This window comes from Balaenoptera physalus (assembly GCF_965194825.1).
Source record: "Balaenoptera physalus genome assembly, chromosome: 1".
Classification (NCBI taxonomy): Eukaryota; Metazoa; Chordata; class Mammalia; order Artiodactyla; family Balaenopteridae; genus Balaenoptera; species Balaenoptera physalus.
Genome location: NC_138882.1, coordinates 61,147,158 through 61,173,869, shown reverse-complemented (window position 1 = coordinate 61,173,869; position 26,712 = coordinate 61,147,158). Strand labels below are relative to the sequence as shown.

Sequence of the window (26,712 nt, the reverse complement as noted above, 5' to 3'; positions counted from 1 at the left end):
ACATTTATATTGAACTGACTAGAAAATTTCAACATTGACTAAAACAGAGATGTTTATTCGAAGTTATATCAGTACTGTTTGTCTATAGTTGAAAGTGAATGTTCAGATATTAAAAATAGATCTGAATGACATGCCTTATTCCTACTGATGACATTGTCATACTGATAAATATAACAATAACCTTACACAGTAATTGACACACTTAATTCAGGGGTAGCAAAAATGATATGAAATAGTGATTTGATTACAAGACCAAGGCCTGAAGTTTAACTTTGTCCCTAGTTTTGTCTTTTTGTTTGTTCTTCCATGAAAAGGTTAAGTACAGTTTTTGTGGTTTCAGTTACCTGCAGTCAGCCACAGCCTGAAAATATTAAATGGAAAATTCCAGAAATAAACAGTTCTTAAGTTTTAAATTGTGCACACCTTTCTGAATAATAGTGTCATGAAATCCAGTGTTCCCACCCACCCATTAGTCATTTAGTAGCCATCTTGGTTATCAAGTTGGTCATTTTGCTGTGCTTGTGTTCGGGTAACCCTTACATAACTTAATAGTGGCCCCAAAGCGCAAAAATAGTGTGGCTGGCAATTTGGATGTTCTCTTACTGTGCCTAATTTGTAAATTAAACTTTATCATCAGTATGTATGTATAGGAAAAAAAACACAGTATGTGTACTGTTGAGTACTGTCTGTGGTTTTGAATGTCCACTGGGGGACATTGTTATAAACACCCTCAGGCTTACAAAACCCCATGTCATCTAACCGTCTGCTTGTCCATCTTCTGCCACTGTTCCTAATACCTGCTGTGTTCCAGCCTCACTAGCTTTTTGGGTTTTTTTTTAATTCCTGACCTTTACACTAGATGTTTGCTCTGCCAGAAACACCTTCCACTAATCCTATAGTTTAGATTCAGTGTCAGTATGACCTCCTAGGGCCTTTTTCTAAGTGGTTTAACCATATATTAATTTTTGCATATCCCTTGTCTAACTTTTTAGTTGTTTATTTTCTTCATCCATTATAATGCAAGTTAGATTGGTAGTGTCTGCCTGGATCAGCGCCTAGCACAAAGAAGGTATTACGTAAATTAGCAGTTTAATTGATGAATGAATTTCTGATGTGTGTGCACGCCATTACCAATCAGAGTACTTTCATGTATATTAATTCATTTTATTTTCAAAGCAGAAGTGGGTGACACTGGAATTCCTATCTTTTTTCTGCCCCCCCCCCCCCCCCCCCCCGTTAATTCATTTGTTTATCTGTTGCTGGTGGTGCCTTTCTGTATTTGTTTTACATTTGTTTTAAATGATGTTTTACATTTGTTTTAACTTGAGGCTCTGATTTGCCCTTCAACCCAGGGCACTTAAAGCCAGGACTTTAAAACTTAAGTCTTGTCCTAGTTTTTAATTTATCAGTTGTTTGCTAATACAGATCAGTAGGGTTAAGGGAATGTTCTCCTAAAACATAAACCAAGGTCAGTTCATCTCAGTTGGATGTAGATTGCTTCAAACCTTCTATTGTACTTTTAAAATATGTGCTATTACATAAATCATTCAGTCAAATTTGAACTCTGCTTTGAAGCAAGTTTTTTTTTTTTAAGTTTTTATCATTATAGAACCAGAGGGGTTTTTTTTTAATATCTTTATTGGAGTATAGTTGCTTTACAATGGTGTGTTAGTTTCTGCTGTATAACAAAGTGAATCAGCTATACATAAACATATATCCCCATATCTCCTCCCTCTTGTGGCGTCTCCCTCCCACCCTCCCGATCCCACCCCTCTAGATGGTAACAAAGCACCGAGCTGATCTCCCTGTGCTATGCGGCTGCTTCCCACTAGCTATCTATTTTACATTTGGTAGTGTATATATGTCCATGCCACTCTCTCACATCTGAAGCAAGTTTTTAAATGTTCTCTTACTAGGGAACAAAGAATAGTCAAGAAAGTGGAGTTGAAATTGGAATTGACACAATTCAGTTTGGTGCTCCAGCTTCAAACGGGGGTGAAAATGAAATTGTTCCTGTGCTTTCGGAAAAAACTACTGACAAAATATCTGAACCTAAAGAACAACGGCAGAAGCAGCCACGGGCAGGCCCTATCAAAGCCCAGAAGGTATAGTTCATGTTCCAGATATAATTGTATGAAAGCCACTAACATTTAAGGAGAATAAATAAGTTTCAAAATTGGATTAGTTTTCAATGAGTGTCTTTGATCATGATGTGTTTTTGTCATAAACATTGAATTTAGCTTCCAGATTTGAGTCCAGTAGAAAACAAAGAACATAAACCTGGTCCTATTGGAAAGGAACGTTCATTAAAAAACAGAAAAGTAAAAGATGCCCAACAGGTGGAGCCGGAAGGACAGGAGAAATCAAGCCCTGCTACAGTCAGAAGTACAGATCCTGTGGCAGCAAAGGAAACCAAAGCAGTTTCAGAAATGTCTACTGAAATAGGAACAATGATCTCAGTATCATCCCCAGAATATGGCACTAACGTGAAGGTAAGCAACGTGCAATGATTACCAGTTCAGTTGATGCAAACCACGTCTAAAATGAATGGGGAAAACAGCAACAAAATACTTTTTTTTTTTTCCTGAGGCATATAATTCTGTAGCTTATAAGGGTTGTTATTTCTTACAGAGAAGATTTTATTTCATGGTGTGCATATGTGATCTAAAGAAATTCCTTACAGTAAATTATCTTTCTGTGGCAACTTAATTCTGGACTATTGAGTAATTTAAAGTGAAAAAATATTTACCCAAGATTAGAATGCTTTTCAGCGTGTTTATAGACTTCGAAAGAATTGCTCTATATTACTTTTTATTTTGTTAATGGAGTTACAGTGGACCCCTCCTTATCTTGCACACTAGTGAGATTCTGAAGTCGGGAAAGATAAACTAAAAGATAAACTTGTAGTAACTCCAGTATAGCCAGTTTTCTTTCAGGGTTGGAACAGATCATGTTTCATTGGTTGAGCACCAGAGGAATGGTTGACTTGCATTTAGGGACTACATTGAATGAAAGATGCATATCTTTAGAAATACTCATTAAGGCAAGATACACTGAGTGACTTTATGGGGACTGACACTTGTGGGAGTAGCAAATTTATATCTGCCATTTGGTGTTCACTCCAGAACATGTATTCATGGAGAAGAAAGGTAGATGGAATCTTTCATATTACTTGAATATTTTTCTCTTTTTAATTGCCATACAACTCAATGCATGGAAGTGAAAAGCTTGTGTGATCTAACTCTGCCATGTTTAAAGAAGAGATTCATGATGATAAACAAAGAGTTTATCCTAAAACCTAATTAATTGTGACAACTAAGATCTTGACATTCATTTATCCATGTTTTATTTTGAAGAAAATAGAAAATCAGTAGTTGAAAGTAAGCTATAGATTGAGTATAAGAACCACACAGAGTTCTTTTAGAAATCCAAAGAAATAAATACTTGACACTGTTGACAACCTCCTAGTACTATGCAGTATATTTTTTAAATGTATAGGACCCCAGCAGTGGTTGAAATGTGGTAGGTCCATGTTTGTTTTATCCCACTGTCGGTCTTTAAGATTTGAATCTTAAGGTCTGCTCTCCTCTCCTGCTTTCTTCCAAAACAACTTTACAACTGTTAGGCTGTTATTAGAAAGTGACTCTTTAATTCAGTTTAAAACGTATTTTTTTCTATTACCACTCCACAGGAGTCTGTAACAGACTATACTACACCTTCTTCCTCTCTGCCTAACACTGTGGCTACTAATAATGCAAAGATGGAGGATACTTTGGTTAATAATGTAAGTAATCAACCTGAGATGTGGCAAGTTTGGATAGGAACCTGGCTATTGTTATCTAATACACACTTTATGACCAGTAGTTAACTCTTCTCAGGGAAAGAGTTGATAGTAAGTTTGTATTTAGGAGCACTGTAATATAATTAGGGGAAATAGTCAAAGCTGAGTTGTTTTTCCCCTGAAAGTCATCAGCTTTATGTTTAATATCCAAGCTTGTGATGCTTAGGCTTGGTTTCATAAGTACTAATCCTATTAACCTGGTTTGGTAAGAATTTTTGTTCTTAGCTTTCACATTCTACAGATTCAGCATTTATTTGGTTGGTAATTTTGTTCTTAAATGACACCTTTTTATAATGCAGTGAAAGGTCATTCACTTAAAAAGACAATTAGATTATTACCAAAGATTTATGTGTTTCTTTTTGAATTTAAAAAATTATACGGAACCATAACAGCTTCATTCCTCTTGTGAAGATTGAGCTATAATGTATATCTTCATAAAGCCTTAAAAGCTCTATTAACACATTATTGACCAGGGGATTTTTGCAGAAACTAACGCCTGTGGCCATAATACGTCTCCGTTCAAAAATGTGTTAAAAGATGACAGTAAGTTATGTAAATCTGGCTCTAGCATCCCATAGCTACCGTGTTATAATTCAAGACTCTGTTAAAAATCAGTACAGTCCAGTATTTTGCCTAGTTCACTAACTGACAGGTGAAAAATTGTGAGCCAAAAAAAAGTTAGGTAACCTCCCATGGAAGAAGAAGAGCATTTTAGAAGTTACATGTATGGCTCTTGTTTTGGAGAGCAGGTATGGTGGAAATTCGGTCATCTGGCCTCTTTTTTAAATATAGCCTTCTATATTAAAGGCTTCTTTTAAAAAAATAACCTTTACAGACATATTTAAAGATCTCTTAAAAAGCTTTAACTCTATCATTTTAGAATAAAAATCTCAATTATCTTTTATTACAGTGTCTTTCCCATGTTTTCTGTTTTTCTCTCTAGCATCAGGTATATAGACTTTTAGGTGAGATGCATTAGGGATCATTTAATCCAACTTTTGTAGTCCAGCTGAAGGAAAAAGGAGAGAAAGGAGGAAGACACACATTTTCTCTGTGATAAGAGAACACTTTTGGAGCTGATTAATGTAATTTGTCCAACTTATGTTATAAAGCTTCACTTCATATGCCAAATCCTCTTCCCCTGACCTTTTGGAGAAAGGTTTATTTAACTTCTTATAGGCAGTAATAGAAAACTTGGGAAGGGCAGAAAGACTTTCAGTTTACTTCCTGATGTCACTACATGGATTCTCAAATATTGAATTAGTAACATTTCAATAAGGTTTAATTATACTTGAATCATGCTGTCTTTTCTCACTTTAGAAAAATGTAGAGTATGTTACCTTTTCCAGAAAGTATATGATGCTTTCTGCCAAACTACTCTTTTCTAAAAATATAATTTATAAAATATGAATATGGAAGGGAAGATCATGATTCTTAAAACTCATTGAAAACATCCATATGAGCATTTTAATGGTTTCTGTCTAATCTGCAAGGCTGATTAACATAGTGACTTGTACACAGAGGACTACTGAAGGGAAGACGCCCAGTCTTGTGTTTAAGTAAATAGTCTATATTTGATTTTTAGCAGTGTATCCAGAGTATGTTTGAAAACCAGATCAGTTTGGGTCAGGGAGCATTATAAAAGGTCATCAGTTTGGAATGATTTCACAGTGTTGCTTATTTGTGCCGAGTGTGGTGGTGATTCTGAGCTTAACATAGTGTTAAAAACAAATGTCCTACATGGGAAAAAATTTTAGGACCTTTTGAAATGTCCCTTTCTCATTCATTAGTCTGGGGGCTCCATTTTATGCATAGAACTTTTGTCTTTTTAAAAATTAAACTGGGGAATTCCCTGGTGGTCCAGTGGTTGGGACTCTGCACTTCCACTGCAGGGAGCACGGGTTTGATCCCTGGTTGGGGAACTAGGATCCCACAAGCCGTCTGGCGTGGCCAAAAAATTAAAAATTAAAATTAAACTGAAAAAAAGCCTTATTTCCCTTATTGAGGCTTAACGCACTTTTTAAGGATCTTAGCTGATATTTATTGGTTGTAATACCTAATATTACAATTGTTTTGAATCTTGAATGTCTTGAAGATTTAAATGCAGGTGGTGTTTTTGATTATTATAGCACAGCTATTTTAAAGATTTATAAAATAATCTCCATTAGATTGTCCGTAGTACCACAAAGTGATTATCTTAAACCCACCCCCAACATCTCAGTCATTGTGTTTAAACAACTGACTGAACCATCATGTAGTAGTACAAATCAGTCATATAGTAGTACATAATAAAATCTCAAGATCCAGAGACTTAGAGGAAAAAAAGAGATACAAGTAGTGAATTTCTAGTATCTTCAGTTTTCTAACAGTACTTGCCATAATCATGTCTTACTATAGCAAAGCAATTTGGTTAGCGTAACGAGGTGGGGGTGATACTATATATTTTCCTCCCAACATTACTTTTGTTCTTGAATCTATTTATAAGTTGATTAGATTGCTGTAAAGAGAATAATTTCTTATACTTACCCTACCATGTTAAATGCTTCTCATAGAACCTGTGGGTCCTGTAAATGGTGGAAATTATGTTACTTAGAGCTTTGCTATACAGCGTATGGTCCAGGGACCAGCAGCGTCAGCATCACCTGGGAGCTTGTTTGAAAGGCAGAATTTCAGGGCTTCCCCAGGCCAAGTGAATCAGAATCTGCATTTAACAACACCCCCAGGTGTTTTGTATATACATTAAAATATAGGAAGCATGACCTTTGAGTTTTTACCTTATGTTTGTGACAGACTTTTTCTGTCAATTTATGCATAAATAAGCAGATACCGTATTTCTTCTCAGAAGTTTTATCTAAGATGTCCAGAATTATCAGTTACTATAAATGCAGTGTAACTAAGCAGTCAAATATTCCTCTTGGTTCTGATGAAAATAACCTTAGAATACTTTAGCATTATCTTTAATGGGGCTTTTGTAGCGGACTTAGATTGTAATATGTGTTGCCTTACCTTTTCAGGTGCCCCTGCCCAACACCCTCCCCCTCCCTAAGAGGGAGACTATACAACAGAGCTCCAGCCTAACTTCAGTTCCTCCCACTACTTTCAGCCTCACCTTCAAGGTATGTACGACATCCATCTCTAAAGGTCCTTGATTATTGCATGCAAGGGGACATAAGTTAACAATACTCTTGGTATTTTTACTAGTTTTGTGTGAAAAGCAGCAACACTAAGCTGAAGAAACGGAGTGATGTCAAATTATACCTTAAAATTTTATTAGTTTCTAATACCACATACCAGTGACTTGATATCCTCATGTTTAAAGTGAGGCATATTATGCTTGTGAATTTTGTCTTAAAAGTACAGGAGAGCATTTTATATTTCATGTTTGTACTGAGTTCCTCTTAGAGATCTTAATAATTATTGGATACATTAGTTGTGTAGAAAACAACTAACTTGGTGTTGCATGTTTTTTTATCCTAAGTACTGGTAATGGTAAGAATGCTAATTTTCTGTCTTTCCTCTAAGTCATGTGTGAATTGAATGAATACAATGTAGTAATTAAGAATATTTTATGAAGATGTAATTGATTAATACAAGTGATTTTGATTTGATTTTTGTTGGATAATTTTTGAGTAACGGTCCAAAAGAGATTTTACACAACACATGCTTTTTGATGTCAAGAAGTTTAGGCTTTTTTTTTTTTTTTTTTTAATCTCCTATTATGCTTATAATCTTGAGCTATGTTACTAATACTTTTTTTACAATTGAGTTATTTGAGAGTATTTTAAATCAGTTGTTCACCTCAAGAGTAGTCAGTTGTTAAAAAGTACAGATGTGGAATTAAGTGAGGATTTTTTTTTTTTTGACTGCATTTATATATCTCTTTGGTGCTGTTTGTTTAGTTTTATAACCTGGGCAAGTATTTATCCTCTACTGTAGCAGGGCTTTCTAATGCTACACTGGTTGCCAGTGAATCTTTTTGATGATCTTCAGGAGAGGGAGTAACTAAGTTTTTTTATAATGTGACCAGTGTTTATTTCTAGACTCTTTCTATTTGATTCTCCAGCCTCCTGACCACTTGTCCCCTTGCCGCCCCCCAACTTTTTTTTTAATACCCCCAACTTCTTTCTAAGAAGCTGCTTAAATACAAGTTTGAGACTATAAAATTTTACAAGACAACCGCTTCTGCTTTGTGTCATCTCCATCTTTACCCAGTTCTTACTGTTTACTGCCAGTTCCTACTCAGCCTTTTTTGTTGTTTTTCCACCTGAATGACTGTCTTAACCTGTGTTTCATACTATATCTTACATTTGGTTTTTACCGTTATTCTGCTTAAGGCAGTAGTCTCATTTTGCATAAGCAAATACAATATCATCATTAATTATTCTTCAGGCCAGTTGTTGATTCTTCAGAAAGCCCTTCCACATTGCCTTTCACTTAATGTTTTTAACACCCCAAAAAGAAGTAATATACATTTGGATTAAAGTAAATTTAAATTAAATTGTATTAGCTTAAGACTTTTTCTGGTTTATTTTTACTTTTTTTTAATTTAATTTTTATTTTATATTGGAGTATAGTTGATTTACAATGTTTTGTTAGTTTTGGGTGTAGAGCAAAGTGATTCAGTTATACCTATACATATATCCATTCTTTTTCAGATTCTTTTCCCATATAGGTTATTACAGAATGTTGAGTAGAGTTCCCTGTGCTATACAGTAGGTCCTTGTCAATTATCTATTTTTACTTTTTTTTTGGACACCTTTCTTTATTTGAGTAATTTATAAAGTATGGAAATTTCTATTATATGGGTATTGTCAACAGTATACTTGCCAAAAGGAAAAATGAATATAGTTAAGTAATTATACTTTTTAGTTTCCTTGAATTTCCAAAATTAGAATCTAAATTTTCTTGCTGCTTAAGAAATGAAATGAAACCAATGTATGTGGCTTAAGTATTATGTAAGATTGATAACCTATAATTTATGTGTTTCCCATACAACAAAACTGGTTGTAAAAGGCATTGTAGTCTATAACATTCCTCTAAGCTATAAAAATCTCAGATAGTACAAGCAAATCGCATTTTGTCTAAGTGGTGGTATGGGGGTTTTCTGTTTTTGTTTCTTACCCTCTAAGACTTTTGTTTTAAAACAAAATACATTTGAAACCAGCAAGGTGATTGTGAGGAAAAGGAAAGAGTCAAGCAAACCTAAAAGTGTCCTGTGTTTTGAGTTTGTAGTAATGATATTAGCCATCAAGAAAAGGTTATATTATATATAGTGTGTGTTTTAACAGGAAAGTAGGGAGATATGTGATATTTCTCAAATACTTAAAATTAAAGTCAGGTTGAAATTTTTAAAGTTGGTACTTCAGAGACCTACAGACTTCCCAACAGTGATATTTTAAAATCTTATTTGTGAAAAGTACCCTGGTATAAGTCATTGCAGCTGAATTTTATAGGTTATCTTAGATTTTTTCCTCTCAGCTCCGTATTTTGACTAGTAGAACTAAAAGCTTCAGAATCTCTCTATCTGTTCCTTTCCTGTTCAAGGAGCCTCAGGATAGTTGAGGACCTACATCTGTGCTCTCCAGTTCAGTATCCACAAGCCACATGTAGTTACTGAGCACTTGAATGTGGCTAATCCAAGTTGAGGTGTGTGCTGTAAGTTTAAAATTAAATAGATGCTGGATCTGAAATGTTAATTTTTTTAATTAAAACATCTCAATTTTTGTATTGATTATAGGTTTTAATTATTATTGTAGATATATTGGGTTGAATAAAATATGTTACCAAAATTAGTTTTACCTCTTTATTTTTATTTTTTAAAGTGTGGCTACTAGAAAATTTAAAATTATATGTGGCTTGCATTTGTCTATCTGTTGAACAGCTCTAGATAGATTAAACTAAGCCTACAGGTAAAACCAGCAGCCACAAATACAAATGGTGGCAGTCAGAACCCGAAATGCTTGATGGGGTCTGGAGGTGAAACAAGAAGTGTTTCTACTGTACCCAAGCCTAAAACCTGTCTGGTTACACTGCCTTTTAAAACACTGTGAGCATAAAACAGCCAAACAAAAGGTACCTGTCGCTTGCCATTTGAGAACTGTTGGTTTAAAAAGAAAGACTGGAGAGAATGGATATTTAATGGAGGGCCTTTAGTGTCTTTCCTACTAGAATCAGAGCCTCATGTCAGTCCTAAAGGGACATGGTATTTCCATTTCCTTATTCACTGGTAGGAATAGGGACTCATGTTTAGATGATACAAGAGCTGTGACTATATTTCACTGACCTGTTTGCCAAAGCCTTTAACAAGCTCTCTACAGAGACATAATTAAAGCCCACTGCCTCCAATTTGAGTAAAGGAGTGGAGATAAAGGAGAAAGTGAAAGCTTTGAAAGCCTTATGGTCCTAATCTATATATGTGGTTTTTGAAAGGTTACAGTTGGAACACATTTATGTATATATATTTGTTTATATATGTGTATTAGTTCTGTTAGCATAGTGATTTTCTTTTTTTTTCTTTTTGGCTTTAAAAAATGTTCATTTGGTTGCAGATGGAGTCTGCACGTAAGGCATGGGAAAATTCTCCAAATGTTAGGGAAAAGGGATCTCCAGTAACTTCCACAGCACCTCCAATCGCAAGTGGAGTCAGCAGTAGTGCCAGTGGACCAAGCACTGCTAATTACAATTCATTCTCAAGTGCATCGATGCCTCAGATTCCTGTTGCTTCCGTCACTCCCACAACTTCACTATCAGGTAGAAGTCTTGTACCTTTTCTTTAAATATCTTAAATTATTTAAAGTTTCTTATGATCTTTTCCTGTTTACTATCCCCCAAAGTATTATTTGTAAAAGACAGAAGATTGCACATGAGATAATTATCAGCTGGTTTATAAACTTCTTGCCTCCCTCCCCTCTCTTGCCCTCTCCCAATTTTAATTTGGCAAATATTTAATGATGGCTTACTAAAATACTTCGCTTGACCCTCTCTTCTTCCCACCCCAACTCCCAATACAGATACGGATAAGGAATCGGTGGGAGATTTTCTGTCTTGTTCCTCTAAATTTTTCTATAAATTTCACCTTTTAATTTTTATTATTTAACTCATAGAGCTAATTAGACCAACTCGGAAATAACACAAAATCACAAAGCTTTTAAGTTTTGGTGTGATCTGTATCTCATTTGAAGGAGCTCTTGGCCTAAGTCTGTTGGTTTAACATATTTTCTGGGGAAGAGTTACGGGTAGAGAATTTCCAGTCTGTGTTATTTGAGTAAATGATATCCATTAGTTTGGGGTTTGTTTTTTTTTTTTTTTAAAGGAGAGTCCATCAGCATCCCAAGTTAGAAGGTATTTTTCTTTCTTAAATGTTTCACTAGTGTGTAATCCTTTCATTGAACTATATCTCATATGGGGCTTTATCATTCTTAAAGAACCAGAGATATTTCTGAAATATTTGACTCTAAGAAGGTATACCCTTTTACCATATGTGTAACCATGTTTCTTCTACTGAAAATAGAAATTCGTTTTAAGCTTTCCTAATACTCTCTAATGTTTCCAAAACAGTCGGAAACTCCTTTCCAATACATGTAAAATATATACAGCACAGAATTTACTTGCTTTGGCTAGTTCTCATTTAATGATTGCAGTAATGATTTTCAGTATTCTGGCTTTCTGTGCTACTTTTAAGCACCAAAAGGACTGAGGTTGTACTATAGTTATTTTGACACTATCTGGAATCAGATATATGTATTAAGACAAGCCCAGATATTCAAATCAGAGTATTCCAGCTGTACTTCTTCCCTCTTTAAACCCTTTCAGGCACTCCCCATCACCCATTTCCAAGGCATCTTCATTATGCTTACCAGCTTGGGCCCCAGACTACTTGGGTGGATAGGAGGTGAGGCTATAAAGGAAGCAGGAGGAGAGTATGGTAGGAAGATTAGGAAATATAGGGACTGGGGAGGTTCCTAGTTTTTTCTTTGGAACCCAACTACTTCCTTTCCTCTGGGTCTAGTTTCCCCACATTCCCATCAACTAGGATAAATTTTTAACAAGGACCTTCTTGGCTAGTCATCCTAGTGGTAGAGATTCAAGTGCAAGAACAGAGGTACCTCAGTCTTGGTCCTCTCTTAGAACATCATTTGATATCTGAAAATAATAATAACTACTACATCACACTTTTGAATCAAATACCTATATTGTCATTTGCTCAAGTATTATTAATAGTTTGTCTTGTTTTTAACGTATTACTAAATACCAGTTTTTGCTGGTATATATACAGGGAGAGACAGGCATAGTCTTTAAGTTTATATGACTTTTTAGGAGCAATTTACATTAAATTTTTATATTACATTAATAATTATTCTTAAGACACTTTATCCTTCTGTGTTTTTGTGTCTATGCCTGGCCTTTAATAGATGTTCAAATATTTACTTATAAATAACTGAAGTTCTAGAGATTATCCTTAAGGTATTTTGCCAGAAAGAGGAAAAAAAGTCTAACCTTAAGTTTATGTGACTTTTTAGGAGCAATTCTGATCTCTCAAGGCCCATTTATGTGCTGATATTTATGCCTCACCATAAATGAATGAAGCTCTTGATTATCCTTTGTGATGATTAAAAAACTAAATATTAGTTTGAGGCTAGACTATAACAATGTTGTAGGCTCTCAGCCTCCTTATTTTGTGAGTTTATTTTTAAATTTTCTCCTCATTTTAATTTTCTATTTGTATTTCTCCAGATTTTATAGTCTTATTTGCATCTGATAAATGTGTCTTCCTTTTACAAGCCCCCTCATATCCACTTTTGGTCTGAGGTACCGTGTATAAGTGCCTAATGAGTACACAGTAGGCATAAATATTAATTTTCCAGTTTCTGGTTGGTGCTTGAGTTTACTGTGAACAACAGTGGTACTTTAAAATATGCTACATTTCCCCCTTATTTTATCCCTCTCCCGAATGTAGGAGCTGGTACATATACTACCTCTTCTTTAAGTACAAAATCTACAACCACATCAGACCCTCCTAATATTTGTAAAGTGAAGCCCCAACAATTACAGACAAGCAGCCTGCCTTCTGCAAGTCATTTTTCGCAGTTAAGCTGTATGCCTTCCCTTATTGCCCAGCAGCAACAGAGTCCACAAGTCTATGTGTCTCAGTCTGCAGCAGGTAAGATGTTTGAATGTAAGGAATTCAGAAATGAAGACGTTTTAATGCTTTTTTTCTCTCTTCCCTTACCTTTCAAGCTTAAATATTTTTTGATCTGCTTTGCAAATTTGTTTCCTCATAGAATTGAATGCTGTCTCTCCTTGACAAGCATTCTGGGGTTCGTGGCAATTGTTTCTTATACATATGTTACATATATAGTAGACATATTGGTGTCCAGTACAGTCTATATCCATGGATTCCGAGTCTACGATTTAACCAACTGTGGATTGAAAGTAATTCGAAAAAAATGTTCACAAAGTTCCAAAAAACAAAACTTGTATTTTCTGCACACAGGTAACTATTTACATAACATTTACATTGTATTAGGTATTATAAATAATCTAGAGATGATTTAAAGTATATGAGAGGGGACTTCCCTGGTGGCGCAGTGGTTAAGAATCCGCCTGCCAGTGCAGGGGTTTGAGCCCTGGTCCAGGAAGATCCCACATGCCACGGAACAACTAAGCCTGTGTGCCACAACTACTGAGCCTGCGCTCTAGAGCCCGCGTGCCTAGAACCCGTGCTCCGCAACAAGAGAAGCCACTGCGATGAGAAGCCCGTGCACCGCAACGAAGAGTAGCCCCTGCTTGCTGCAACTAGAGAAAGCCTGCGCACAGCAACAAAGACTCAGTGCAGCCAAAAATAAATAAATAAACAAATTGGAAATAATTTTTAAAAAATAAAGTATATGAGAGGATGTGCTTAGGTTATATGCAAATGATATACCCCATTTTACATTTGCAGGTTTTGGTATCTGGGGGGTGGTCCTAGAACCAACCCTCTACAGACAACCGGAGTCTGTTATCTGAAACCTGACAAATTGATGATAAAGTTCATGAGGAAGAATAAACCTAAGAACAACAAAGAAGAGAAAAAATTATTTATTGGCGGGGGGTAACTTGTCCTACTAAATGTCACAATGTTAATCTGAGTTAAATAGTAAATAAGCATTTGAAAAATACTCGAGCTCACTAATGATTTAAATTCAAAGTAAAAGGACAGTGAGGCTATTTTTTGTCTTTCCATGTGGGAAATATTAGGAAGATTGATAATACTCAGCATATTTAATACCTACTATCTATAAGGATCCACAGGTATTATTAATAGGCTCTTAAAAGTACATTGCTAGTGAGCATATAAATGGGCAGAATTCTTTTAGAAAAGTATCTCAGAATATTTTATGTGTTATACATAGTCACTGTAGTAGCAGTTTCATAGTTGGGAACCTTATTGTACAGGTAAACCTACTTATTAATCAGAGATACATGTATCAGGGTGTTCATTCATTGCAGTATTGTTTATAACGATAATCAATTAAAAACAACATGGGAAGTTCTCCCAAACATACTATTATATAGAAACAGCGTAATACAAAGTAGTGAGTATAAACATAGAGAAGAAATCTGTTAAAAATCTATACCAGATTCTTTCAATTATTAAATGTCAATTCTTGTGAAATATTTTGCTAAATTCTAGTTGGTAGATTTAAAATTGGAGTGGATTAGCTGGTAAACAGGTAGGTTCATTTTCAATTTTAGTGGATTATGTAAAATTTTACTAGTTTATACTCCAGTGGCAGTGTATGAGAGTGTCTATTTTCGTCAACCTTCACAAGTTCTAGAGTTTCATTGTTTTAATTTGCATATACCTGTCTGAAAGAAGTTTTACATCTTTTTGCATTTGTATCTTTTCACATTTCTAGTTTTTCCTTGGCTGTATTAATTTTCAGAGGGCTCACTTTATTTGAAATCTGCATTTTGGGTTTTTTGTTACTGTTTGGAAAATTCTGAAGTTTAGACACTCATTACTGCTTGTTTTTCCTGCCAATCTGTAGCTCAAATCCCAGCTTTCTATATGGACACAAGTCATTTATTCAATACCCAACATGCACGATTGGCTCCACCATCCTTGGCTCAGCAACAAGGCTTCCAACCAGGTCTCTCTCAGGTAAGTATCACAGGCTTCTTCCATTCTATATTTGTTTCTTTGCATTTTTGTGGTGTGATGTGATAGTATTTGGGGGCTCAATGTAGAACTAGTAATGGATTAAAAAGAAATTTTAGATGTTTACATTTGGTTTTGTTTTAAAAAGGAACTGATACATAGCATTAATCTTTTGTTTCATATCTCAGATTTTTATTTTCCAGGTATTGTCATTTGTGTATATGGTGTTGTTCATATATTGTTTTTTCACTGCATTGCAGCCAGCTTCAGTTCAGCAGATTCCAATCCCTATTTATGCACCACTGCAAGGGCAGCATCAAGCCCAGCTAAGTTTGGGTGCTGGACCTGCTGTTTCCCAGGCTCAGGAACTATTCAGTTCTTCACTTCAACCATATAGGTAAAAGCTTTAAAATTATGTATGTGATGTTGGAAAGAATGTAATTGCTGAGCCTTCTTGCCATATCCTTTCTACTCGCTCCTTCCCCTCCAAAACACGATGACCCTCTTATAAACTACATTAAATAATTGTGTTGAGTATGTGTCATGAACTTCAGCCTCTGGTAATTTCTGTCAGTCTTTATTGAACAAAGTGAAGCCTCAAAGCGTCTTGAAGAAGAGGCTAACAGCAGTCCTGTAACAATTAGAAACCACAGGAAATAGCTGCTAAAGGACCTGAAAGTTTGAGTGCCGTCTCGCTGCTAACAACTCTAAATCCAGGCCTGCTCTGTGTAAGAGCTGAGGCGTGGCAGATGACATTACAGTATGTAAGGGGGCAGAGACCAGGGTGGAATATAATAAAAGCGGGAGAGCAGAGTGTCAAACAAAGAATAGAAGTAGTGGTGATGAGTGGTGATGCTCTGTAGTATAGAAGAGACCATTCTTTTGAAAGGTTCACTACTGTCAGTTATCTTTGCAGATAAGCAAGTAATGAAAACTGATCTTTATTGAACTTCTTTATATATGATAGTTATTCAGCCCTTTACACACACTAACTTATTTAATTTTCACAAAACCATATAAGGTAGATTAAATCATCCCCATTTGACATTCGAAGAAGTTGTGGGGGGGTTTTTTGTTTTGTTTTTGGGTTCTTTGGTATTTTATCCTAATGTTAACACTGCAAATAAGTGGCAGAGCCTGGATTTAACCCAGGTGTCTCTCATCTCCAACTTAATGAGAGTGGAAGAGTGGGGTAAGAGTTGAATGACAGCAGTGATCATGGCATAACTCAGTCATCATCATGGTATACCTGTCATTGATACTCATGGTAATGGCCCTAAACAGTCAAAAAGAAAAATAAGGGACTTCCCTGGTGGCGCAGTGGATAAGACTCCACACTCCCAATGCACGGGCCCGGGTTCGATCCCTGGTCAGGGAGCTAGATCCCACATGCATGCTGCAACTAAGAGTTCACATGCCACAACTAAGGAGCCCGCCTGCCGCAACTAAGGAGCCCGTGAGCGGCAAATAAGGAGGCCGCCTGCCGCAACTAAGACCTGGTGCAACCAAATAAATATATAAGTAAATAAATATTTTTTTTAAAAAAAAAGAAAAAAATTCCTTTCAGGACATTTACTGTAAAGAAGGTTGCAAAACTAGGCATTTCCTTTTAGAAATTTGCTTTTTAAGTGGTTCAGGTAGAATGTCCGTACTTTATAGATTAAACTTGACATCAATTGATACAGCTCATTTCTTTCAGATCACGTTTTACTCCTAAAGAAGCTAGGCTCAGCTAATCAAACTTTCTCAAAGGAACAGAGTTATTAGTAAACTTAATAAATGTGGCTCTCACTTTCATTTTTTATTAAAGATTATTAAGTAGAATTTAGTACATCTGTATAATTATATAGTATGTTTTATTTTCTGGTATTACTCCGTCATACCAGAGTAATGGTATGGTATGACAGTTTGGTTTGGTTATTCCAAGAAATTCTCTCTCACTACAAGTAAAATTACTTACCCCAACTGGAATTATAGGCAGTCTCTTTCATGTTATTAAATTTGAGGTTATCTTGAAATTTGTGGTAAAAATTAAAATTTTAAAACCAGTAGATTTAGAAATAGCAAATAGATTTAATCTCAAAACCAATCTCCTTTTAATTGGTACTGGCTGTTTGAAACATTGTTGAAAAGTTTGCAACTTTTCAGCTCCGTTAAAAAGAGTTCAGTAATTAATTAGTAATGTCTTCCATAGCCATGGGAGATGGATTAGCAATGCAATTCTGTATTTGTAACCCCCATTTTAACAATTGCCTTGGAAGATGTACTTTTTAAGACCAGACCTGTTCAATAGAAATATAAGCTGTATATGTAATTGTGGCAAATGGCTACTTGGAAGGCACCAGTTTCAACTTTGAAAGTAGTTGTTTGTATCCCTACCACATCATTCTGCTGTTTCTTGTTCTGAACCTAACTAGCATAGTGTTTATGAACAGGGAATCCTTGAATTAATTTCTGCCAGGACCGGGGTAGTTTTAACAGTATGCTTATGTTTTACATTTTATATTTGAAACAGATTATAAGTGGACATTGTAAAGATTACTTCTGACCCTAGACTAGTGCTCCTGCTTAATGGGTTTTGTTCCTGTCGCATGTGTAAAGATTGGACACCTCCGTCCCAGAAATAATAGGGCAGTCTGAGGTTAGATTTCAGCATTGTATTTTTTTTAAAACCTTTCAGATTTCCAGTACAGTATTATTAACTATAGTCACCCTGCTGTACACTACATCCCCATGACTTATTTTATAATGGGAGGTATATACCCTTTGACCATAATACTGTGTTGCATATTTGAACATTGCTAAGAGAATAGATCTTAAAAAGTTCTCATCACAAGGAAAAAAAAAATGCGTAACTGTGTGGTGACAGATGTTAACTAGACTCATTGTAGTGATCATTTTGCATATATACAAATACCAAATCATTATGTTGTACACCCGAAACTAGTGTCATGTTATAAGTCCCTTATACCTCAAGTAACAAAGCAAAATTTTGTGGGTAATCCTGTTGCTAACTACTACTCTGCTTCATTCCATAGAGGTCTTTGAGACCTCTTAGAGGAAAAATACATATACATGTATATGTATGTATGTATGTATATATACACACATATATGTGGAAGTAATGAAATACAAATAACGAAAGTCAGAGCTATTGGTGCTATAAATTTGAATAGAATGTCAATACCAAAGAGAAAAACAGCAGATTTGGTTCTGAGCTGGCTAATGAACACATGAAAAGAGAATTATTCTCATTGTTAAAGAGAAGGAAATCTTACCATTTCCTCAGGAAGAGCAAGACTTTTCCCAGAACTTTTACATGGGGAGCTTTGCTGTATACAGGGCTCTAAATCTTGAAACAAGTGCTTTAGACACACTCTGCCTCTTTAATTGTGCTGATTAGAGTATTTGGTCATTTGAGATACTCATTCTTAAGATTCCAGATAGAATTAACTTCTAACACAAGCCTTTTCTCTTTAATACTTCTGTAGATCTCAGCCAGCCTTCATGCAAAGCAGTCTATCCCAGCCATCTGTGGTACTTTCTGGTACTGCCATCCACAACTTCCCAGCTGTCCAACACCAGGAACTTGCCAAGGCACAGTCGGGTCTTGCCTTTCAGCAAACTTCAAATACTCAGCCTATTCCTATACTGTATGAACATCAGCTGGGTCAGGCATCAGGACTAGGGGGTTCCCAGCTGATTGATACACATCTTCTCCAGGTAAGGCAGGAGCTAGAATCTTGCACTGTCTTTGTATTCCTATGCAGCAAATTATTTAAGAAAACAGTTTTGAAAGAAAAAATGTTAAATAACGCAGTGGAAAAAACAAGATCTTCCTTTCTATCTAATGCTAAAATTCTTAGAGATTACTTTGAAGTCATGATCTTGATATCTGAATTGAAAAATATTTCAATCTTACTTCTTACAAAATATTTTCTAGGCTAGAGCGAATCTTACCCAGGCTTCAAATCTTTATTCTGGACAAGTACAACAGCCTGGTCAGACAAACTTTTATAACACTGCCCAGTCACCAAGTGCTCTCCAGCAGGTAAACTATGGCATGGTAAATTTCCTCAATTTTCTTTACTATTATTGTTGTTGTTGCTGCTGTTGCTATTGCTTTTGTTATTGTTGGGGAAATTAAATAGAACCAAGATGGGGAGGTGGTGCAGTGATTTCAGACTTCTCTCTGAGGTGTCTAGGAATTCCATGGGGTCCACTAGTAGTGGGACATGTTTCAGTCCTATACCACCCCTCTTCTCACCCCCACTTCAATCCGTTATGCTTTTTACCTCTTTTTAAAATGGATTTCTGGGTAATCATTTATTTTAACAAAAGATTCCACACATGTAAAAATTTGAAAACCATTGTCCAGGATATGCAGTTACATGTAAGTGTGATAAATGCTTTACCCATTCGTGCTAGAGGTGAAGAAAGACCCTGAAGACCACCACACCGGTTAATATAATACATAGGACTGGGTTGCAGAGTTGTGACAGAGTAAAAATGACAAACACATTTCTAAAGTTTATGAATGTGATAATTTTCAGTGAAAAATGTATATTTTTATGAAACTATCTCCTCTGGCAATGTCATTAATCAGCTTAGTCTTTGAAAGTTGGTGGAGGGCTGGAGGAGAGAGGCAAGCCATTAGTCATTTTCTCATAACTGTTTTTGGTGGGTATTTTAGGGGGTGAGAATTCAAAAAATATCACCATATTGATGTTCAAATTAAATATTATTTGTATGAAAACTGAAAGACTATTTTTTTGTCAAAGCTCATTTTGACCACACCTGAAAACAGTATAAAAATGTCTATTATAAAAATGAACGTTGTAACTGCTTTCTTAAATTGTATATTCATGATTTTATTGTATTTTGTGGTTATTAGGCATGTACTATGGATTAATTCAAAGATAGTCATAATTATTTTATATGTATAGCTTCTCTACTGCTAATCTGTTTTATTGTTGCACATTTAATAAAAGAATGGAGATAGTCACTAAGCAAAATATTTATATGTGAAATATATTAATAGGTTGAAGTATTCTGTTTAAAACCTTACTCAAAAGTATTTAAAGAGTCATGTATAATATATAGTAAAAGGGATATACATACAACAGGTCTAAGCAAATTGTTACAGTTTCTGTTTGCTTGTTTTCTAGGTTACAGTACCTTTACCAGCCTCCCAGCTTTCCTTGCCTAATTTTGGATCCACCGGGCAGCCTTTAATTGCTCTGCCTCAGACTCTTCAGCCCCCATTACAGCATCCCACCCCACAAGCACAGGCCCAGAGCATGAGTCGTCCTGCACAAGTAAGCCAGCCTTTCAGGGGATTAATCCCTGCTGGAACACAGCATAGCATGATCGCAACCACAGGAAAAGTAAGTGAAGAGAAATTTACGCCGTTTCTTTGAGAATTTAAGGCCATGAGTTTAGATATATGCATCTGTGTAGTCTATAAAAATAAAATGCATCAGTTTTTACCACCCTCCAAGAAATGTCAAACTCATTATACTTACTTTTTATCTACTCTCTGTTAATGTGTTTGGTCCCCTCTGGTTTTTACTTAATAACAAAGAATTCATAAATTTTGTGGAGGAATTTTGTACTAAGGTTCTTTGCCCTTTGCCAGATGAAGTTATCATATATAGAATACTAAGCACAGCACTTTAGTTTATGGAATTGCAGAAATGTTAAGTTTACTTTATACTCTTTCTCAGATGTCTGAAATGGAACTAAAAGCCTTTGGAAGTGGCATTGATATAAAACCAGGCACACCTCCCATCAGCGGTAGAAGCACCACACCAACGTCTAGTCCTTTCCGGTAAAATGGGCCTTTACATTTGCTTAGAGAATATCCGAATAACTGAGCACCATTTGTTTGTTAGATACTTAATGCCACTTTTCCTATAGTAAGTATAAGACATTCTGATAGTTTTACCAAGTGTTAAGCTATTAAATTATTAAGAACGTATTTGCTATACTCTATTTTAAGAAAAAAAAATTTAACCCAGGGGAAAATCTAGCTAGTGTGCTTTCTCACATCTGCATCTCCAGTGTCTCTTCATTACCACCATAATGTTTGGTAACTCACCTTGGTAAATTTTCATCAACTACAAGTATGATGAATCTACCAAGAGCAATGTCTCTAAAAATCTAACAGCATCATTTATGTGGCACTACCGTACTGACCAGTGATGGCTTCTTTCCAAGGGCTACTTCCACAAGTCCGAACAGCCAGTCCAGCAAAATGAACAGCATTGTCTATCAGAAGCAGTTCCAGTCAGCCCCTGCCACTGTGAGAATGACACAACCTTTTCCTACACAGTTTGCACCCCAGGTGGGCAGATATAAGTGAGAAATGAGTATTATTTATTTGCAAGTGATTGCTAATCTGGCTAATTCTCTGATTTTATAATCTTGCCGTATTATAACCAGTTTAGAAACAGTTTTTAATAAATTTATGACATTCAAATATATTCTCTACAATTTTTAGCTAGACACAAGTAGTAACCATATAGTTCTAAAGCAGACAATTGAAATATAGTCAAAAGATTCCCCACACAGCTCTGATAGTTTATTTCAGTCCTGATCCTTTTATCTTTTTGAAGGTGACTTTTCAGAGAAGGGTCCCAGTGCTTACCGTTTTCTAGTTTTAAAGTTGGGGGGGGGGGCAGTTTTGGTTTTTGTTTTTTTAAGATAACTATATGTAGTTGAGCTGGAAATTCTAAAAGGTGTTCTAATGTATGTGTAAAAATGTTGGCTTCCCTTTGCTAATCATATGGAAGGACTAACTAAAATTGATAAGCACTCATATATTTGTTGAATTAGTATTATTTTCATTTATCTTCAGATTATATTTGGTATAGGTATGTGCCTTTTCTGCAGTTATATCTTTTTTTAAAGATATCCTAATTAATAGCCTTTCTGTCTCCCCTTCAGAATTTGTAGCTGAAATGCTAGAACCAACTGAAGTGCCATAGCATGCTTTGCCTCATTTTTCTGTTAGATTCTCCAAACATGGCCCATTTGTTCTTGGTCCTTGTAATAGAATGGCACAAACCCATACACTTCCTTTCACTGACAGAATGGGCACAGATTTACTCTGGGATAAGCCAACCTGGTCTAGTTGGCAAATTTTTTCTTTTTTTAACAGTTCAATGTTGTATGTTTTGTTTTTTTCACTCAGATTCTCTCTCAGCCTAACCTGGTCCCTCCATTGGTAAGAGCCCCACATACTAACACCTTCCCAGCGCCTGTTCAGAGGCCGCCAATGGCACTGGCCAGTCAGATGCCTCCTCCGCTGACCACAGGCCTCATGAGCCATGCTCGTTTGCCACATGTAGCCAGGGGTCCTTGTGGATCACTATCTGGAGTCAGAGGTAATCAGGCCCAGGCTGCGTTGAAGGCTGAACAAGACATGAAGGTTAGTACAGTGTTAACAGCCAACAGAGCAAGAATCTGTCTCTGAACCATGTCTTAAGATGCCTCTGGACCCATAACTGCATATCCAGGCATTCATTGTCTTAGCAGACTTAACCAAACTAACTACTTTTATTCATCCTACCCCGCCCCCCTTTTTTAATTTCTTTTTTTTCTCCCTACCCCCCCCACACTTTTTTCTTTCTTTTTTTTAATGTTTTTGTTGTTTTTTGTTTTTTGCAGCTAATAGTCAGCAAACAAGTTAACATTTTAAACTCTGTGGCCAAATGAATTACTTACAAAATAAATATTTGAGGGAGATATAAGTTCAGCTGCCACATTTTTTGGAAGAGCAGATAAGTGATATGAATTATTATGGGCGTCCCCATTTTCTTTTTCTTTTTTTTTCTCCCTTTCCACCCCACCCCCATCCCCCCATCCCAAGATATAAATCATGGTTATGTGAAAACTCTGGAATGGGTGAGGCATGTTACCTATCTTGATTTTTCTCCCTTCATGAGTCATCCAAGTATAGTTTTCTTCTCAGACTGGTTTCATACCCTTTTTTTTTTGCCTGCCGCCTGAGGCAGCCATATTCCACAACAGATTGTGTAGTTGTAGATGAAGAACTCAAAAAGCACTTTGGGATCCTTCGTGATAAAAGGCGCTGATAAACTTGAGGTTTGCTAATGCAGAAGGGTGCCTTTAGGAGTCTGTGTGGGGACAGTTTTTATAGCATAAACCTTACCTGTCTGCCTGTACAGCTAGCTGAATCAGTTTATTTCTGTTTCTAGACTTAACTTCAGAGGTCTTAATAATTTTGCCAATTTTGTCACTTTATATATCAGGTCAGACGAGAACAAAGAAAAGCTTACTGCTTTCAAATGGGAAATGTCCATAGTAATGCTTTACTCTGAATTAGAAACATGTTTATGACAATCCTGTTAGAAAATTCGGTTGACTGAGTAAAGTTTCTTTCTGGGTGGATATCCCTTGTTTCTGATCCTGAGTAATCAAATTTAAAGACTGCCCTGCAGTGAAACGCTTGTTAAATGTTATCCACTTTTATTAAGGCTGTGTGCCTAGGATTTCCATCCATTCATAACTATTAAAAATACTAGTATGTGTAGAAATCTTTGGAAACCATTTGGCCTTGGTTTCCAGTTCTCTTGCCTTCTTGGCACTTGATTTTCATACATCCCCATGTTGGAAATGACATTAGAGCTTAATAATGAATGGGCTGGGGAAGGATACAGATTTCATGAAAATTGCTTCAGAACTTTGACTATAGTACAGGTACCTATAGAACATGAAGGGCTTTTGTTATATGCAAGAGGTGTAGAAACTTTAGTTTTAACTGTGTATGTTATACAGTGGTATAATTTACAGATTGACGTAAGTATATTCTGTGGGGGCACAGAGTCAATAAAACTAGGAAATTATTTTACCAGCTCAGAATGTGGTAGGAGCTATCAGAACTTAGTGATCAAGTGAAGTTGTAGTTACTAATTTCTGATGCTCTTCCCCTGCAGAAGAGAGCTGTGGGAAGAGGACTCAGCCACAAGACATTTGGTCCTAGGTGTTGGTAATGCCACAATATAAGTGCTTCCTTTTCATTTTATTGTAGACCACATATTGATAACTAGAAGTTTTAAGTATTACATATATGTTTTCAAATTTGCAAGCAGGCTCCCTAAATAAAATTTAATATCAATAAGCTTTGTTCCAGAAAAGATACAAACCAACAACAATTTCTATTTTATTATTTGATAAAAGGGCAAACTTTGAAAAGATGGTGGGAGGTGGTCCTGTTCTTTTTATTTTTTTTTATTATTATTATTTTTTTAAATCACATGGAATGTTTTCAAAAATAAGAAGAAATCTATCCATTAAAAGCCGAAAGATCAGTAAGGTACTTTGGGGCCAAACCAACATGGGGAAAACTGATTTGTGATTGGTAAAAGAATTTGAACTGAGCTTGATTGACAAGCTTTGATAATACTGTAGCATTTTCAGTTGTTGTTTCTCATTTTTTAAGGCAAAGCAGAGAGCAGAGGTTCTTCAGTCCACGCAGCGGTTCTTCTCTGAACAGCAACAGAACAAACAGATAGGAGGCAAAGCCCAGAAAGTGGACAGTGATTCAAATAAACCTCCTGAAACACTGACCGACCCCCCTGCTGTCTGTCAGGAAAAAGTAGAAGAAAAGCCACCCCCTGCACCCACCATAGCCACCAAACCTGTTAGAACTGGACCAATCAAACCTCAGGCAATCAAAACCGAAGAAACAAAATCCTAAAGGCTGTGGGCTATTGCAGGGGGTTGGGGGAAGGGAGAGGGGAAAGAGGGAGGATGAAGTCAGATAATGCCAGCAGCCAGAGGGGTAAAATGTTCTCTGACATTATCCTGTCCAGAGCTTGGAGGTGCACAAGGGACATAGGAGCAATTTACACTGACACACAGCTGCTGCACCAGTAAAAATGAGGCTTTGCCAGCTTGCACCTACTATATAACATGCACTCTGTTGACGGCCATGCATCTTCAGTCAGAAATTTATATATGAATACGTGCACACATTCCTTGAGTGCATATAATTTAGAACTAAAATCCTTATGGTTAGATGAAACACCAGAAATATGAGGGCAGTAACATCACAGAGGAATAGCTCAGCCTGAACAATGCAGTGATCCCAGCTATGACATCAGATGTGGTTTCTTTGCTACGCTTATGTTCTTTGGATATGGTTATAGCATTTATAGGCTTGGTGGTGAAGAACAGAAGATAACTGGTGCTGGATAGAAGAGCCTTATTTTTTATTATGGCAGCTTGCTATTTTTGTAACGTGATTGAGTTGAACACAATCAAAGTACAGTAACTGATCTCCCCTTCTTCCTGAATGAGTGAGCAGATGATGAAATATTGACGTCAGCATCCTTGAACATATCCAGGTGGACAGTGTTTGGCTACTGCTTCTGTTTGAAAAGATGCTGTGTTTTGGTTGTGGCCCAAAGGTTTGATGTGCTACTTGGCGTCTTTCTTCCGTGGAGCTCTTACCGTTCAGACACGACAGAGTTGGTCAAATACTAGTTAGGTTGAATCTTGCTTGCCTCTACTCAGTCATCTTTGTATGAATCCAGTAGTTTTTTGTTTATTTTTTAAAACGGTTTTTAGCTGGTGTTCATGAAGATCATTGAGTACCTAGAACTGTGCCACTAAAGAAAGGAAATCCTATCTAAGAAGGTGCATTTCTGTACCAGAGCTGTGTTATAACCATCCTTTGGGCCCTCTGCTGGAAAAGTAGAATCAAGTCTCAAATAATGCCTTTTTAATTATATCCTCTAGTATTATAGATGTAGGACAGTACTGTATCATACCTCTGTGAATGTAAAATATCTTGTACCTGCTTTATGATACGTAGTAGTGACCGTGCTTTATCAGATCTGTTTTTAATGACGTTATTCTAGAATGTTTTCTTTCCAGATGATAATTGAGAAGCTAATTAAAAAAAAAAAAAATGGTGCCAGGTACCACAACAGTAACAGAATTTGCTGTTTTCTGAGGTTTTGTTTTTTACCTTTTTTTTTTTTTTTTTTAAATGGAGTGTGCTGGATGTCTATAATTGTGTTCAGATGACTGCAGAACCTGGCAAAGCTGTTGCTGCTCTTGATGCATAACATACTGCTATTGGTCTTTTTATATAAATAAATAAATCTATCTATATATATATATATACATATATATATAATTTGAATTTTTGGAAACTTTAGCTGTGCTGTCAACTTTGGAGAAGTATCCCAGTTGTACCGTGTTGGGTTGGCATTGTACAGAAATCAACAGCCATATTGGTCTAGAAACGTTAAACATAATTTTTTCCATTTGTACAGGGGTAACGCACTGTATTAAATATGTAAGGTCTTATCTACATGGGTTTGATTACAGAAACTAATAAAGTATTCTCTAAATAATGAGTCTTGGAGCTTCTTATCCATTCCTAAAATTTGAAGCAAGAAGGCTTGTCACATACCAAAAAGAGTGATCAAGACTACATTATGCTCTAGGAAAAAAATTATCATCCCAAAACTTGATTTCTGACTTTCCAAAACTATAAAGCTTATTCGATCAAAGTAAAGATTGTTTTAGAGGATAATGTTTATGGCTTCTGTTCTCAAGGTAGCCATACTCCTGTTGAAAGCAGTCTGTCAAGGAGGAGGAGAGAAGTCTTTCTTGATGCAAAGTGCTGAATGTAGAAAATAGAATCACCATTCTTCTGACTGGAAGTGGAAGGACCCAAAATAGATCTCAG

At 36.0% G+C, this 26,712-nt stretch overlaps 1 protein-coding gene across 13 annotated transcripts in view; it reads left to right on the top strand.

Annotated features, from left to right (window-relative positions):
• The window catches only part of PRRC2C (proline rich coiled-coil 2C), a 99,703-nt gene extending 73,329 nt beyond the window's left edge, over window positions 1-26,374 (top strand). For 5 of the 13 annotated variants that reach the window (XM_082436895.1, XM_082436896.1, XM_082436891.1 and 2 more), the window contains 15 exons: window positions 1,917-2,105; window positions 2,241-2,492; window positions 3,692-3,784; window positions 6,856-6,957; window positions 10,390-10,591; window positions 12,798-13,001; window positions 14,875-14,987; window positions 15,245-15,381; window positions 18,476-18,707; window positions 18,928-19,050; window positions 20,153-20,371; window positions 20,711-20,814; window positions 21,204-21,330; window positions 22,180-22,416; window positions 24,451-26,374. In XM_082436895.1, the coding sequence (XP_082293021.1) occupies window positions 1,917-2,105; window positions 2,241-2,492; window positions 3,692-3,784; window positions 6,856-6,957; window positions 10,390-10,591; window positions 12,798-13,001; window positions 14,875-14,987; window positions 15,245-15,381; window positions 18,476-18,707; window positions 18,928-19,050; window positions 20,153-20,371; window positions 20,711-20,814; window positions 21,204-21,330; window positions 22,180-22,416; window positions 24,451-24,708 (2,592 nt within the window). In that variant the 3' untranslated portion in view covers window positions 24,709-26,374. Of the gene's footprint in view, window positions 1-1,916; window positions 2,106-2,240; window positions 2,493-3,691; window positions 3,785-6,855; window positions 6,958-10,389; window positions 10,592-12,797; window positions 13,002-14,874; window positions 14,988-15,244; window positions 15,382-18,475; window positions 18,708-18,927; window positions 19,051-20,152; window positions 20,372-20,710; window positions 20,815-21,203; window positions 21,331-22,179; window positions 22,417-23,944; window positions 23,998-24,450 lie in introns of all 13 variants that reach the window. The other 8 variants (XM_082436898.1, XM_082436900.1, XM_082436902.1 and 5 more) reach the window with 7 other exon arrangements.
• The last annotated feature ends 338 nt before the right edge of the window (window positions 26,375-26,712 follow it).